This window comes from Leuresthes tenuis, unplaced genomic scaffold, assembly GCF_036924035.1.
Source record: "Leuresthes tenuis unplaced genomic scaffold, fLeuTen1.0.hap1 SCAF_16, whole genome shotgun sequence".
NCBI lineage: Eukaryota > Metazoa > Chordata > Actinopteri > Atheriniformes > Atherinopsidae > Leuresthes > Leuresthes tenuis.
The window spans coordinates 30,982,338-30,996,336 of record NW_027325370.1 but is presented as its reverse complement, the minus strand read 5'-3'; the positions used below and the strand labels follow the sequence as shown (position 1 = coordinate 30,996,336).

The 13,999-nt window shown below is 39.7% G+C and overlaps 1 protein-coding gene across 2 annotated transcripts in view; it reads left to right on the top strand.

The window, feature by feature from the left end:
* Nucleotides 1-6,816: 6,816 nt before the first annotated feature.
* Nucleotides 6,817-13,999, top strand: part of LOC140271971 (histone-lysine N-methyltransferase SUV39H1-like) — a 39,405-nt gene continuing 32,222 nt past the window's right edge. For both annotated transcript variants that reach the window (XR_011907874.1, XM_072367268.1), the window contains exons 1-3: nucleotides 6,817-6,878; nucleotides 7,976-8,121; nucleotides 9,379-10,038. Coding sequence is in view for 1 of the 2 variants with exons in the window: in XM_072367268.1 (XP_072223369.1) it covers nucleotides 6,860-6,878; nucleotides 7,976-8,121; nucleotides 9,379-10,038 (825 nt within the window). In the remaining variant the exon portion in view is untranslated. The remainder of the gene's footprint in view (nucleotides 6,879-7,975; nucleotides 8,122-9,378; nucleotides 10,039-13,999) is intronic.

Below are 13,999 nucleotides of genomic sequence, written 5' to 3'. Positions count from 1 at the left end.
GAAAAGCCCCTGGACCCAACACTGCACCTTTGGAGAGACCTGAGAATTGAAGGGCTCTGATACTCCCCACCCAATTAAGTTGAGGTTGAAATATTTAGGCAGACAAAGCTGGGGGAGCATTCCCAGGAAAAGGTGAGGCAGCTGCTGCTCACCTCTTCCTAAGACGGATCTTTTAATTAAAAGTTCAACTGAATATGTTTTGCTGGGTGACGGATCTGCCAACATTTTTAAAAATGTGATATTTTTATTTTCAAGAAATTTACAAAACACTAATAAAAACTATATTTGCCATTGATCCTGAAGGACTGTACCATAAGGATTGTGGAGCAAGTCTGTCAAATAACAAAATGTGTAATGTCTCTTACATTAATCAGAATAATGAGTCTCATGTGATGAAATGGAAAAGGCCTCTGTCCCTGCAGCAGAATTTCTCCTTGATTTACTGCAGCATGGACTGTACCACATACTTTGAAACGATGTCTATAAGACTGATAGAGAAAATAGATTTCATTTAATTCCCTCAGTATCCATATCCATCTAAGATTAGTCATTTAAAAGGACTAAGAGGACTGCAATAAACATTTTGTCATGTTAGGCTATGTTACCATACAATGTTTCTCTATTTTCAAAAAGTTTGAAAATGTGCTTTTGTTAATAAAATCAATTGTGAATTTCAATATAAGCAATTTCATTATGTCAGAAATACTGCAAATAAACTGGATAAGTTAGTAGTGCAGTGAGTGTATAGGTAGGTCATATGTATATTTCATATTCATTGTTAAGTACTGGACATTTCCAATGTTGCAATGTGTCTATGTATATATATATATATATATATATATATAAATAAATAGTTTTGATTTTCTCCATCTCCTTTCAGCACTCCTGCAGTTTCTTTTCAGTTTCTTTGTTTCCTCATTTCGCCATGGTGGTGTAGGTTTTGTCTTGATTGTTTTTTGAGGAGCCACTGAGTCCAGCGTTGACTTAAGATTGCTGTTAAAATTGTCAACAATAAAATCACAAGGTGCTGGTAAAATCTCTCCAGGAGTGCTCTGTAAAATCTGGATAAAATTTGCAGCCACTTCAGGAGTTAAGTAGCGTTTCCTCACCGGGGCCTCCCACTGATTAACACTGGTGATGTTAAAAAACACACAGTAGTGGTCAGACACAGCCAGGTTTTTAAGACAACAGAGCAGCTTGGGATTCTCTAAAACTAGGTTTCCCAGCTGTCATTGAATGCTGCATTATACTCAGTGGTGTGGTTAATGATTGTTTCTTTCATTACGCCACCAAGATGATTGTCAACTAGTGTTTGTTGTTAATAGAAAAGCAACTTTCCAAACCAACTGCCACAGTCGGTGTAGATGAGGGGACCCAAATGTAGACACGGATGCAGGCAGGAGGTTGAACCAAACTTTACTTGATTTATTTAAGGACTGTAACAAAAGCCACAGCTGAGCCAGAGCACCAAAAAACTACACTGATGAAAACAAAACCCTAAGAAAGACTAACCTGACTTCTGACAAAAGGAAATAGAAATGTCTGAGTAATCATGAGATGGTAACAGCAAGGACTGAGAGAAACCAAGGGGAATATATACTGAGGGAAGGAAGTGACTGCAGCTGTGACTGACTGACCAGGTGACAGGTGTGGCAGTGGAGCTACAGACCACAACAGGAGGGAACTGAGGAAACTCTGGAATAATGACCAGAATCTAAACACACAGAACAGAGTGAAAACAGAGAACCAAGAAAATAATCAAACCACCAAAAAGGACCAGAAAACCCAAATAACACAGACCGTGACACTCCACAATTGATACGTATTTACATGCGGAGGAAGACGGTGTGTTTTCCATCTCCAACTGCAGACTATGCACTGATTGAACAAGCCGTGTGTCGCAGTTTGTAAACTCCCGTTTTGAAACCTTGAGTACAGCATTTGGCCATTGCCCTATTTGGCTTTGTTTGCCCGATTTTTTCATTGGAAGCTCAAGAACAAGCTGGAGAAATCGTTTATTAAAAAAGTATTTATTAGTGGTCACAAATAAAGTATATTGCAGCGCTGGACTCGGAGTGCCAGAGGTCCCGCAGGAAATCCGTCAGGCCGAGCCCCGTTATCCGGAAACATGTCATATTTATATTCAGCTTTATCTCACAGAAGTTGTTTTCACACTTGTATAATTGGCCAGTTTTGGGTGACATGCTCAGGCCAGCTGCTGTCCTTGTTGTGTTCTTTGGATGTGATAAACAATGTGTGTGTGTGTGTGTGAGTGCTGTTTTAGGCGTGGATCTAATGTACCAGACCTATCTGCCCTAATAGAGATGTTTTATCTGACCCAGTTGTTTATGTCCTTCTAAGGTCTTGGACCATTTAAGGTCATCTGTTGTGCAGTATGAGCAGAGTGGAAAAGTACCAGCTAGGAACATAGGTTATTTAGGAAAATACAGAATATGAATTTATAATGTCTAAGATCAAAGCCAATTATAACAGCTTTCTTGAGTTTCACCACATTTGGACAAGAGGGTGGATTACGATTACGCGTTACAATCTGAGCTGTCGCACAGGTGGGGGTTTTGGAAAAAACAACCCAGTTGCAACATCTGTAAATAAAGAGGAGAAGAAGACGGTTTTAAATCAACAGTAGAAGACGGCAAGATGGCAACAATAACTGATCATTCAACGTTCTCTAAGTGGTTATACTCGCACTATTATGAATTTGTCACAGAAATGGATAAAAACCTTACAATAAGGTGCACTACGGCTAAAGATAGTACAAGTAACCTCAAGAAACACCTGGAGAGAGTGCACAGCAACCTTAAGCTAAAGGCTAAACCATAGACATTATGAATTATTTATGTATATGGCCTAAACGACCTCTTGCTAGCAAACAGACTGAAGATGACGGCGCGAGCAAATCTAAACAACAAAAGTTGGATTTCTCCACATAACAGCAGCTATGAGCTAACAGAGCTATAGTACACGTTCGTTCATTCATTCTTCTTAAAGTATTGGTGAAATAAAGACAGATAATGCCTTATTTAGAGGCTGCATCGTCCCTGCCCCGTTCACTCCATTATATGGATATACGCAGATCGTAAGTTTTCTAAATAGCTTTCGAAGGACGCCGACTTTCGCCAAACTGTTCTCGGTGAGAACAGTTTAAAAAAGGTTTTTTAAAAAAACGGAGTTGTCCTTTAAGATGAGACACTACAGGTGGTCTAAGAGGTGATTCAATGATTAAAAATTGTTTTAATTTGTTAATTCAGTTGTGTTTGCAGAGGGATTTTCATGGTTGTTAGTGTCACATCATCTCAGAATACTTTAAAAGTTAAGTAAAACAATAATACATCTCCATGTTTTACAATATTCATAAATGAGACTGTGGATGGTAATGAACAAAGCCCTAACTAAGAAAAATATGAATGGAAATATATAAAGTTAGGAGTCTAGAGATTTGTGTCTCAGTGTCTGAGAATAAGGGAAATATTGCACACCTTTATTTTGTAATGCCTTGTCCTAAATGTTTATTTTTGGTGACAGTAACTAGAAAGTAATAAGTAACTTTTTACTCTAAACAGAAGGTAATATTGTAAAGAAATGTATTACTTTTGAATGCAAGTAACTTGTAATATGAAATATATAACGTTTTGGAAGTAACTCACTCAGCACTGCTTGAGAATACTTCTCCCTATCAATGCAACTGCTGAGCAAAGCTGGGGATGAAGACAGTTTGCTGAACAGAAAGCAACTGTCTCCAATGGAAGCGTGCAAAAACATTTTAAATGTGAGTCAGATCCTGAGCCAGAATTCTTTTCTATTCTTTCTATTCTTCCAGTCATACCAACACTCATGTTTTCTCTATGTATATTGATAGAGTTACTCGGTTGATACTGCAAGTTAAACTGTTAAGCACTCTGGCTGTCTAAGTTATCAGTACCAGCAGTACTGGACCAAACATGAGAGGGAAACAGCAAAACTCATAATGCACATGTATAATTCTATAATGTTGTTTAAACGTTTGGTATGCATTAGCATCATATTAAATAATTGTACTTGGAGTTCCATCTTTACCAAAAACATGGCAATAATTTACACATGCAACTTTAACATACCGACAGCGGTACATGGATGAGAGTTGTCATAGGACCGGGCACAGATAATGTTCAGCAGCTTTGTTGCAATGACAAAAGCCTCTTAATATACCTCATACACACAGCTGCTGGCTTTCTGAATTACAGAACATAACTGTTCAACCAGAACGCGTCAGTTAACCACAGTAAGAGTAATCTTTTGGTAAATAACAGCAATAAGTGCCTGGATATTTGTACATCAGCTTCATTATTTAAGCTGTTAGCTAGTGCTAAATGGCAAAAAAAAGAGAACAAAAAAATCTATTTTAAAGTGTCAAATTATTTCTGCGATACTTTTATGTGTCTGAAGTTCAGCCACGAAGAGCTAAATTGTCTCTCTTAGGGACACAACTCCCAGAGTCCAGCGTTGAAGTCTTCCTGGAACATTACCCTCAGATATAAATACTATCCTCTGGGCTCTGGGAACCTGGGCCCAGGTTGATATAAGATGCATGCTATTCATTTCAGATGACCACAGAACATTTCCATGTGAAGCTGGCTGCATTGTTTAAACGTACTGAATGGCGGCAAGAAAATGAAGGCAGAGCTTTGAGGTCCCGTCCAAACTAAGATGGTAGGGTGAACTTGACAAGTGATTTAAGTTTTCACTGAAGATCCGAACGGGTCATTGAAAGAGATATTTTCATACACTGACACAAAACGAAATGCAAACTTTGTGTTTAATTGTGAGATTTTTTTTATTGGTGGTGATTTCAGGCACACAAAAAAGTACTCTAAAGAACAGAAAAAGCTAAATCATTGCTTTATAATATACTGTAGCCACAGAGATATGCAGTATAGCAAAAAAAAAATTATTGAACAAAAATCATAGGCCTGAATATCTGGAATTTGTAATAACACATGAGGATAAAAGAAAGATGAATGAAAATTAATTGCTTGATGAAGACGATCAAAAGATTTATAACTCAAAATGTTAATTTACCATACAAATGCTTCTTATGGTACAATAACATCACAGATAGAAATGTCATTAGTATTTGAAATTTTGTTTAACTGAGATATTTTTCTTGTAAGATAACTATTTGACTCTGAAGGACTTTTCATTAATATGAAGACTTTAAATAGAAATATAATGTTTCTGTCTCCCAACTAAAACACAATACTATGACTAATGCACCATCATCTGTCACTATCTCATTGCAGTTCAGGTTTGGACATCAATGGATCCTTATCCAAGTATAGATTTACTATTGAGAGCATCTCAGTCTTTGACAAAAACTTTAACAAATCCTTCATCAGAAGTGCATTTGTTGCCAGAAAAAATAATGCTTATCAATCATGAATAGACAGCCCTTGATGACAGAAAATTAAGCATAGAGTTTAAGATAAGACAAACGGTGGATAAATTCACCCTACAAATATGTGCTACCACACGAAATTAAAAAACTTTTATTCACATTTTTTTTCCAGATTTCACACATTGAATTCAATCCTTCCACTGATCCATGCCTGCTTTGTACTCGTCAGGACCACCGGGGGGCCAGGCGCCTGTGAGGATATTTTGTGTGTGATTTTCACGTGGATCAATAAAAAAGAAGGAACTATATTAACTACTATAACTCAAATAAATCCGTTTTTTTGGTATTTTCAACTACTCTAATTTGATGAATAATTAACAATATTTTGCTATTAATTTTGTTATTTTGGCCAAATTTCATACATCATCAAATCCACTTCCAGAACAAGTTAGTCGTGCATTGAAGAAATCAGACCCGAGCGTTACTTTAAAATTTCAAATTTGCCTCAAGGTGGCTGTGGATAAGGAGAGGAGAACCGTGAGTGGGGTAGCGCTACCTTGAGACAAGTTAGGGCCCGATCAACCCCAGCTGGGTCGCCTGGGTGAGAGTGTATGATGTTTGAAAGACCCCAGGTAACATCACTGATGATGTGTCCAGGGTGCATCAAGTTGATGTATATTACAAGATATTCCCTAAAAAGACAGTATTTTTTATACAAAGTTCCCACATGTTAGCCTTCTTTGTGTAATGAATACATAATTTGTGCTTATGTATGTGTATCTATTTTTTGTTACCTCAGAACATTTGCCAGCTAGATAATCTGAGATGTGTTTCATTGTGGTATTTTAGCAGAGCTGACTTCTGACGATCATGGCCAGGACAACAACCTGAGGAGTTTTTATATTTGAAAAGTCTCCTTTACCTTATCAAACAAAGTTCAAATACAAATAAATAAGTAAAATGTTAATAATTCCTATTCGGTACAGTATTCCATTTGTCTAAAAGGATTTGTGAAATAAAGTTAAAAAAACAATAGTCTCGTTATATTTACTCTTCCGCTGTATATATCCCCTTACTTATGTTTTCACCATCTCACACGATTTTCTCCTTTTTTGTAGCATAATCTATGATTTCATAACTCGGACACAATGTTTTGAAAGTCTTTTTTTGTTTTCGTTTTCAAATGTTCTTGCCCGTAATGGCGGATAATTGTTCCGCTGTTGCGTGCTGACGTTTCCATGGATCGACCAATAAGCTTTTACTTCTCATCTGTCGGCTTTTTTGGTTTGTTTTGTACCATAGGTTTCGAACCAGCTCATTGTCGGTTGACCCACCCGCCGATCTGCTTTTGAGCCAATGAGAGGGCTGACAGATGACTCGTCCAATCAGCAGCTATTACGCCCTGACTGTGCCGGAGGACTCTTGGCTCAATGTAGTTCCTCCTATTTTGGCGGTTGTGTGGGAAACATGGCGGAAAATTTGAAAGGTAATATATGAGTTTGTCTTTTTTTTGGTGATTATTTTCAGTTATTCTTTAATGCACTGCGGTGAACTTGCGTAGTGTAAAGTTTTTAAAGACCTTAAATTCGTATGCTCTCCTGTCGTTTGTTGCATATATTATTAACGCGAGCGGCGCTTTTGTGTTAATGGTGACTTCAGAAGATGAGTTTGTTGTTCAACGTTCTTGGGCTCTTTAATGGAGTCTCTATTGTGTGAAAAGCCCCTGTTTGTGAATACAAAGTAACTTTGATTACGTTAGAAGCATGTTGTATGCATTAGTGCGGCACGTCGTAATCAGTTCGTAAAGATGATTTTGAAGACTGCCTTGTGGCGACAGGCGGGCAGAGCGGTACCAGATAACGTTAGCAGCACGCGCCATGCAGAACTTCGAACATGTTTAGATGCTTGAATATGTGGTTTTACACGCATATGTTGCTTTTACTACGATTGTAAATCTCCAAAGAACCGCTTTAATTGTCGGTTATATTGCGGTTGTCGTTTTTCTGTCAAACCAGATGAAGGTAAGTCGTCTTTCAATCTCGCGCATTTAGCAGATGCTTGTTTTGCACTTTGGAGAGTCAACAGCTTCCCAGTCCGTCTGCTTTAGCCTTTGGCTGTAAGAAACCTCAAAGGTAGCCCGGGGCGGCTACCGGGCTTTGAGGAGGAAGAGCAGTCGCCCAGTAAGGAAGGTCGGTGGTTCGACTCCGGCCTCCCCGGGCTACATGTCACAGCATCCCTGGGCAAGACACCGAGCCCCACGTTGTGTGTATGAATGGTTGGAATAGAAAGACCATATGGTAGACTTAATGAGTGTGAGTGGGTGAATGTGGCGTGTAGTGTTAGAAGCGCTTTGAGTGGTCAGTTAGACTGGAAAAGTACAAGTCCATTTACCAAAATCTCATGTGGAGATAAATGGCTCAACGTTGTCCGCTGTATTAACCTGAACTTCCATACAATGCACAATGTTCCATACAATGTGGGCCACGTTTCATTGCTTTTCAGCCAAGGGCTGTGCTGGTAAAAAGGGGCAGACTTTGGTGGGCGTTGGTTTAGCCTCAGTGCACAAGTGATTTGATGTGTCAGATTGCAGCGTGCCTTGTAAGATGACCTGGGATGAGTTGGAGGCCCTGTGTCGAAGCGAGAAGCTTCACTGCAAACAGCTCGGAGTGAACCGAGCCAACGTCAATGAGTACGAGGTGGAATTCCTCTGTGACTACAAGAAGACTAAGGTATGAAATCACTATTATCACGCATGGTAAATTGCTTTGGTTATTACATCATTACCCTGCAGGCCACTAATGTTTTTAACAGCTAAGTTATAGAAGCTGCAGGAAATGAGCTAACGTTTGCACAAGTCTTTGACAAGAGACCTGCTATAGCTGACTGTGCCCAGTGGAAGAGTCTAAATAAGACAATTTCAGACCTTCATACAATTGGAAGGGGGGGTTAAGTGGAATACATGTTTATACTTAACTTAAAAAGATAAACCAATACATGCATGGAACAGCTATTTTATGTGGTGTTCATCTGCCAATGTTTGCGTTCGAATGTGAAACCCCTCGTTAACATCTCTGGAAAATGTGTGAAAACAGCTTATGTTGAAGCAAAGACCATTTAAAGATATTCCATACCCTGTTGCCTCACAGTTAAAACAGTTCTGAAATTCAAAAGTTCGATATATGTACCGATAAAGTTTATCAACCAGAACCTGCAGGAGGAATTACTGGGTTCAGTGGGAAATTGATTTTATTAGCAAAGTATTACATTTTTGGTGAGGCAAAATTTACACATCACATGTATCTTCTCTTGTGTGTGACAGCACTGCTTTATACGACATGGATTTCCTTTTCATGAACTTGCATAGGTGTTACTAATCAGTGTTACAGTGTGACACTGCTGTAGGGTGTGCGGTATCATTCTAAAACAGGTTTTATGTTCACATTTACCAGTCTACCTCCTGAATCCGTTTTGGCCTCTTATAGATCTGTGTGTGTCTTTAGTTATTTCACCAGCAGTCCCTACACTTTTTTACTGGTGTTGAGTTAAATGAACCTGTAGAATTTTACAGTCTGCTGTTTAATATCTGAACACTTAAGTATCCTTTTTTTTTTGTTTGTTTTTACTGTTAGTCACAGTCAGCCTTTAACAGCCCAGTAATGATTATGGATTCCCCACGCAACAGGCCTTGAATAATTTTGCTGGCAACTTTGGATATGTTTCAGACAGCTTGCCTGTGAGAAGGCAAATATCTGCAACATTTGTTACAAGCTGCTTTTGGAGTTTAATCAGTTAAGGTCCTAATGATTTGTATGGTGCTTTCCACTTGTCTATCAACGTTGTGGATATGTTAAAGGCATTATTGATATCGGTGCACAAAGTCATCATTACAGATTGGTCGGGAGCTGTAACCACTGGTCTTGGTGTGCATGAATGATTTGCATTTGGAAAGAAAACAATCTTTTCCAACTAAACTTGTTGTGTTTCAGGGAGAGGAGCTATACTTGGTGAAGTGGAAGGGCTTCCCTGAATCTGATAATACCTGGGAACCCAAGAGGAACCTCAAATGTCCAAAATTGATGAAACTGTTCCATATGGACTTGGATCAGGAGCTAAAGCGCCACAAGAGACGCGGCATTCCTAAAAGGTTGGATAAGGAGGTTGCCTCGTTCCTTGTTCAGAAAGCCAAACTCCGTCGGAGTCTGCAGCGCTGGGAGGACCACTTGAATGACACTCGCAATCACCCGGGTCGCATTTTCGTCACAAATGAAGTGGACTTGGAGGGCCCTCCAAAAAACTTTACCTACATCAACAACTACAAAGTTGGCCCAGGCATCGTACTGAATGAGATGGCTGTAGGTTGTGATTGTAAGAACTGTTTAGAGGAGCCAGTCAATGGCTGCTGCCCAGGAGCCTCCCTGCACCGTATGGCCTACAACGACAGGGGTCAGGTACGGATCCGACCAGGACAGCCCATATATGAGTGCAACTCCCGGTGCAACTGTGGGCCTGATTGTCCCAACAGAGTAGTGCAAAAAGGTATTCAGTTCGATTTGTGCATCTTTAAGACCGAGAACGGCCGAGGCTGGGGTGTCCGCACAATGCAGCACATCAAGAAGAACACATTTGTCATGGAGTATGTGGGGGAGGTGAGACATGGTCAAACTGTTTATTTTTGTTGTACTGGGTTCAGTTCATTTCATGTTGATGAAAAGATTTTCCATAATACATAAGTGCATGGCGTGCCACATTAAAAGTAATTAGGATTTAATTACGTCACAGATTGGATATATTGGAGCTTCTGTTTAAAAACCGGCTGTTTGATAACTGATATCGGACATATTTGAACAAAATACTTGAACTGGATTGGGTAGTTTTTCCACCGAACACTATCCAAGCTTACTATTTCATTGGTCCTCTCTAAGACTGTTGTAGAAATGTCAGCTCTTGTAAGTGGTGGCAGGTGTTTACTGCAAGACAACATTACCTCGACAAAGAATTATGAGAGGTGATCTCGTAGATGTGATATAATGAGTACTGCCTCCGCAGGTAGACCTGCTTTGCAAGCGCTTGTGTGTTGGATGACCTTCCTCTTCCACACCTGTTGGATGGTCTATTTTTTATCCTTTCTTTCCGTGTACTTTGGAAAATGACCAAACTTTCAACTTTGGCTTTTTTCCAACTAGTGGAAATGTTTGGGAGTGAGTGGTTCTACTCCTTCAGCCATCATTAACAGCCGCTTGATAGCTTGCATGAACCAGAGGGGGAGATGGAGTGTCACTCTTTGCAGCACAGCCTGGGATCCATGCACTTTCTGTCTTTTAGTCATACAGAACAGCTCTCTCTGCAGGATGGATCATATTTGTCGTATACTTTGAAACCAAAACTAGCTCATGCATATTCTGTATCAGTTATAGATCTGCTATGGAAAGATATTGCAAAGAGATATATTAGAGTTGTGACAGTTTCAGTAGAACACTATAAGTGTCACTGTTTTTGGCAAAATCTTCAACATGGCTTCAGTTGTTATGAATGGGACATGGTATTTCAAATGAGTTACAAAAATCTTATTAGTGGCCAGAAAGGCAAGGCAAGTTTATTTGTATAGCACAATTCAACGACAAGGTGATTCAAAGTGCTTTACAGAGACATTAAAACAGAAGAAATAAAAAGCATGATTTAAAATTTAAACAAAAGAAAGAAATAAGAACAATAGATAAAATCAGAAAAAATTATATATATGAAAGATAAAATCAGTAGTTAAAATATTCCGTTTTGAAACTCAAGCTTATTCAAAAGCAGCTGAAAATAGATGTGTCTTCAACCTGGACTTAAATCCACTGAGTGTTTCAGTTGATCTGAGGCTTTCTGGGAGTTTGTTCCAGACATGTGAAGCATAGAAGCTGAAAGCAGGTATCCCTGTGTTTATTGCCTAATTTCTAAATATAGCTTGAACGTATTTAAAGTCTGGCTGTCTGGTTGTACTTGTCAGTGAACTTAAAGATGGCAAAGTCCCATACAAATTTTCTGATTGTTCATGCTAACATATTTTATCGTGCCATCTGATAAGCAATTTCCTGTTTCCATTTGATTTATAATATTGGGAAAACATCTGACATGTGAACCAGGGGATTGGGATTACAGAGGCAGATTCTTTAAAAACTCTAATTATAAATGTAATTTGAGCATATCTGAAGCAAACTTTAAACATGAAGTCTTTTTCTTTACAAATTTCACTGCTTAATAGATCTGTTACTGTTTTGCTAAGATAATCTTGATTAGCTAACATGTAACTTTCATCGAAAATACTAAACAAAGGGGGCTTTGTTGCATGTTTTGTCCATCCTATGCAAAAACACCGTAGTTACAGATTATGAACAACAGACAATAGTTTATCTTGTCTATGGTTTTTCATACTATTGTAAAATCATGATTTTTACTCAGAAATCTAAAGTCCAAGCCACAAAGTATTCACTGTAAATCTATCTTGCCAAGACTGGATTCCACTTGTCTGTGTGAATGGCACAAATCCATTTTGCTCTAAAAATACTAGGCTAAAAGTACAGTCAGATGTGTCACGTGCATTCCCTCTAAAACTGTGCAGGTTCTAATATGCAAGCTAAAACTGTAGTGCACAAGTGTTTTTTTTATTATTAATTAATTAATTTATTATCTCTGTAAGCTTATCCCCAGAAATCATTGAAGTGACTATAAGTCAGTACAGTATTATAGAAATTAATTGTGAAAAGCTGATGTGTTTTAGAAGCTGTTTTTACAGTTTTCATTCAGTTTAATCATCCATCCTGGTCCTGTCTAGTTGCAAAGGCAACAGTTCCAGGAGGATAACCCAGGCATCCATCTCTCCACAGCTCAAGGTTTCCCCAGGCCAGAGGGGATATATGAATATATAATCCCTCCAGAATTTTCTGGGTCTGCCCCTGTCTCCTCCCAGCTGGACATGTGAGACGACCAGGAGGCAAGACCGAACCTCCTCAGCTGACTCCTTTTGATGTAGAAAAGCAGCTGTTCTACTGTTCTACTCCAAGCTCTCTGGATGGTCAGGCTCCTCATCCTAACTATGGGTGAGACCCACCACCTTCCAAAGGAAACTTGGTTCAACTACTTGTATCTGCAACACTATTCTTTTGGTCAATACCCAAATCTTGCGACAATAGTTGAGGATTGGAACGAAAATGGACCAGTCAACCAAAAGCTTTACCTTTTGGCTCCGCGTCCTCATTACTGCTGATTAAGCCTCAATCCGTCTATTCATCTCTTGCATGAACTTGCCATAATTTGTGAACAAGATTCCAAGATGCTTAAACACTTCCACTTAAATCAGATACTTATCCCTTACCTGGGGGGTGCAATCCACCTTTTTCTGGTTGAGAACCTGGCCTTGGAATTGGAGGTGCTAACTTTCATCCTGGTCACATCACACTAAGCGCTGCGCATCACTCAAGTGAACGTTGAAGGTCATGTCTTGAAGAAGCCAACAGAACTACATCTGCAAAAAGCAGAGATGCAATCCTTGGATTCTCAAACCAGATAGAAGATCCCCCCCGAAGATCCCCTTGAGTGGCATGGTTCTAAGCCTTGTCAAAGTCCACAAAACGCATGTAGATTAGATTGCCAAACTCCCATGACCCTCTCAGTAACTCTGCAAGGGTGAAGATCTGGTACACTGTTCCAAGACCTGTGCGAAAACCACCTTGCTCTTTCTAGGTTGGACAATCAGTCAGAGCCACCTTTCCAACACCCTGAAGTAAATTTTACTATGGACACCGGATGATATAGATGGACTCTTTGGTAGGACCGTCCTGGTCTTCAGTTCCACAGGTATTGTACATAGCTTTCATCCAGGGATGGACAAGATTTGCCCCCAGGTGCCTTATGGCCAGGAAGCTTTTCAGCTATCTCAGCAATCCTGCCAAGGTGAAGTGCAAGTCTTCCCTCACTCTTCCTCCTCAATGGAGGACATCCTAGTCTGATTAAGGAGGTCTTTTAAAGTCCACCCTCTGTCCACCCAGATAAGTACAAACTGGGACAAGCACTGCTATCCCACTTTTTTAGCCACCAAATGGTTTGCCAGTACATACCCTTTTGACCACTTAGTACCTGTCAGGTCCTTCAGGTGACCCCTGGGACAACCAGGCTTGAAAGGTGTCCTTCAGCTTCCTAGGCTGTCCACGTCTACCACCAGACCTTCTGACCACAGCGCTAGGAAGCCACTTCCTCATTGGGGGTCTGGAACTAGGTCCATTTGGATTCCATGACCCTAACCTCTTCTTGTAAGTTACTTACAACTCCCTGAAGTGTCCAGCAGTCTTTCCTGTCAGTGAATGTAACTCACAACCAAGCTCTGCCTTGCTCTTCACTCCAAGACCAAGATATCGGCTGCAGGTCTAATGATACAACACTTATCAATCACCTTGTACTTAAGCTTGGTGTTTATAATGGACTATTGAATAGCACAGAAGTCCAAAAAAACCAAAACACCAGTCAGGTTCAGATCGGGAAGGCTGTTCTTCCCAGCCATATGTGCAATATGTGAAAACCACAGTCGGAGCCTTCTCTTGTAGCTACAGTGAGGTGACACTCGCTCACTGG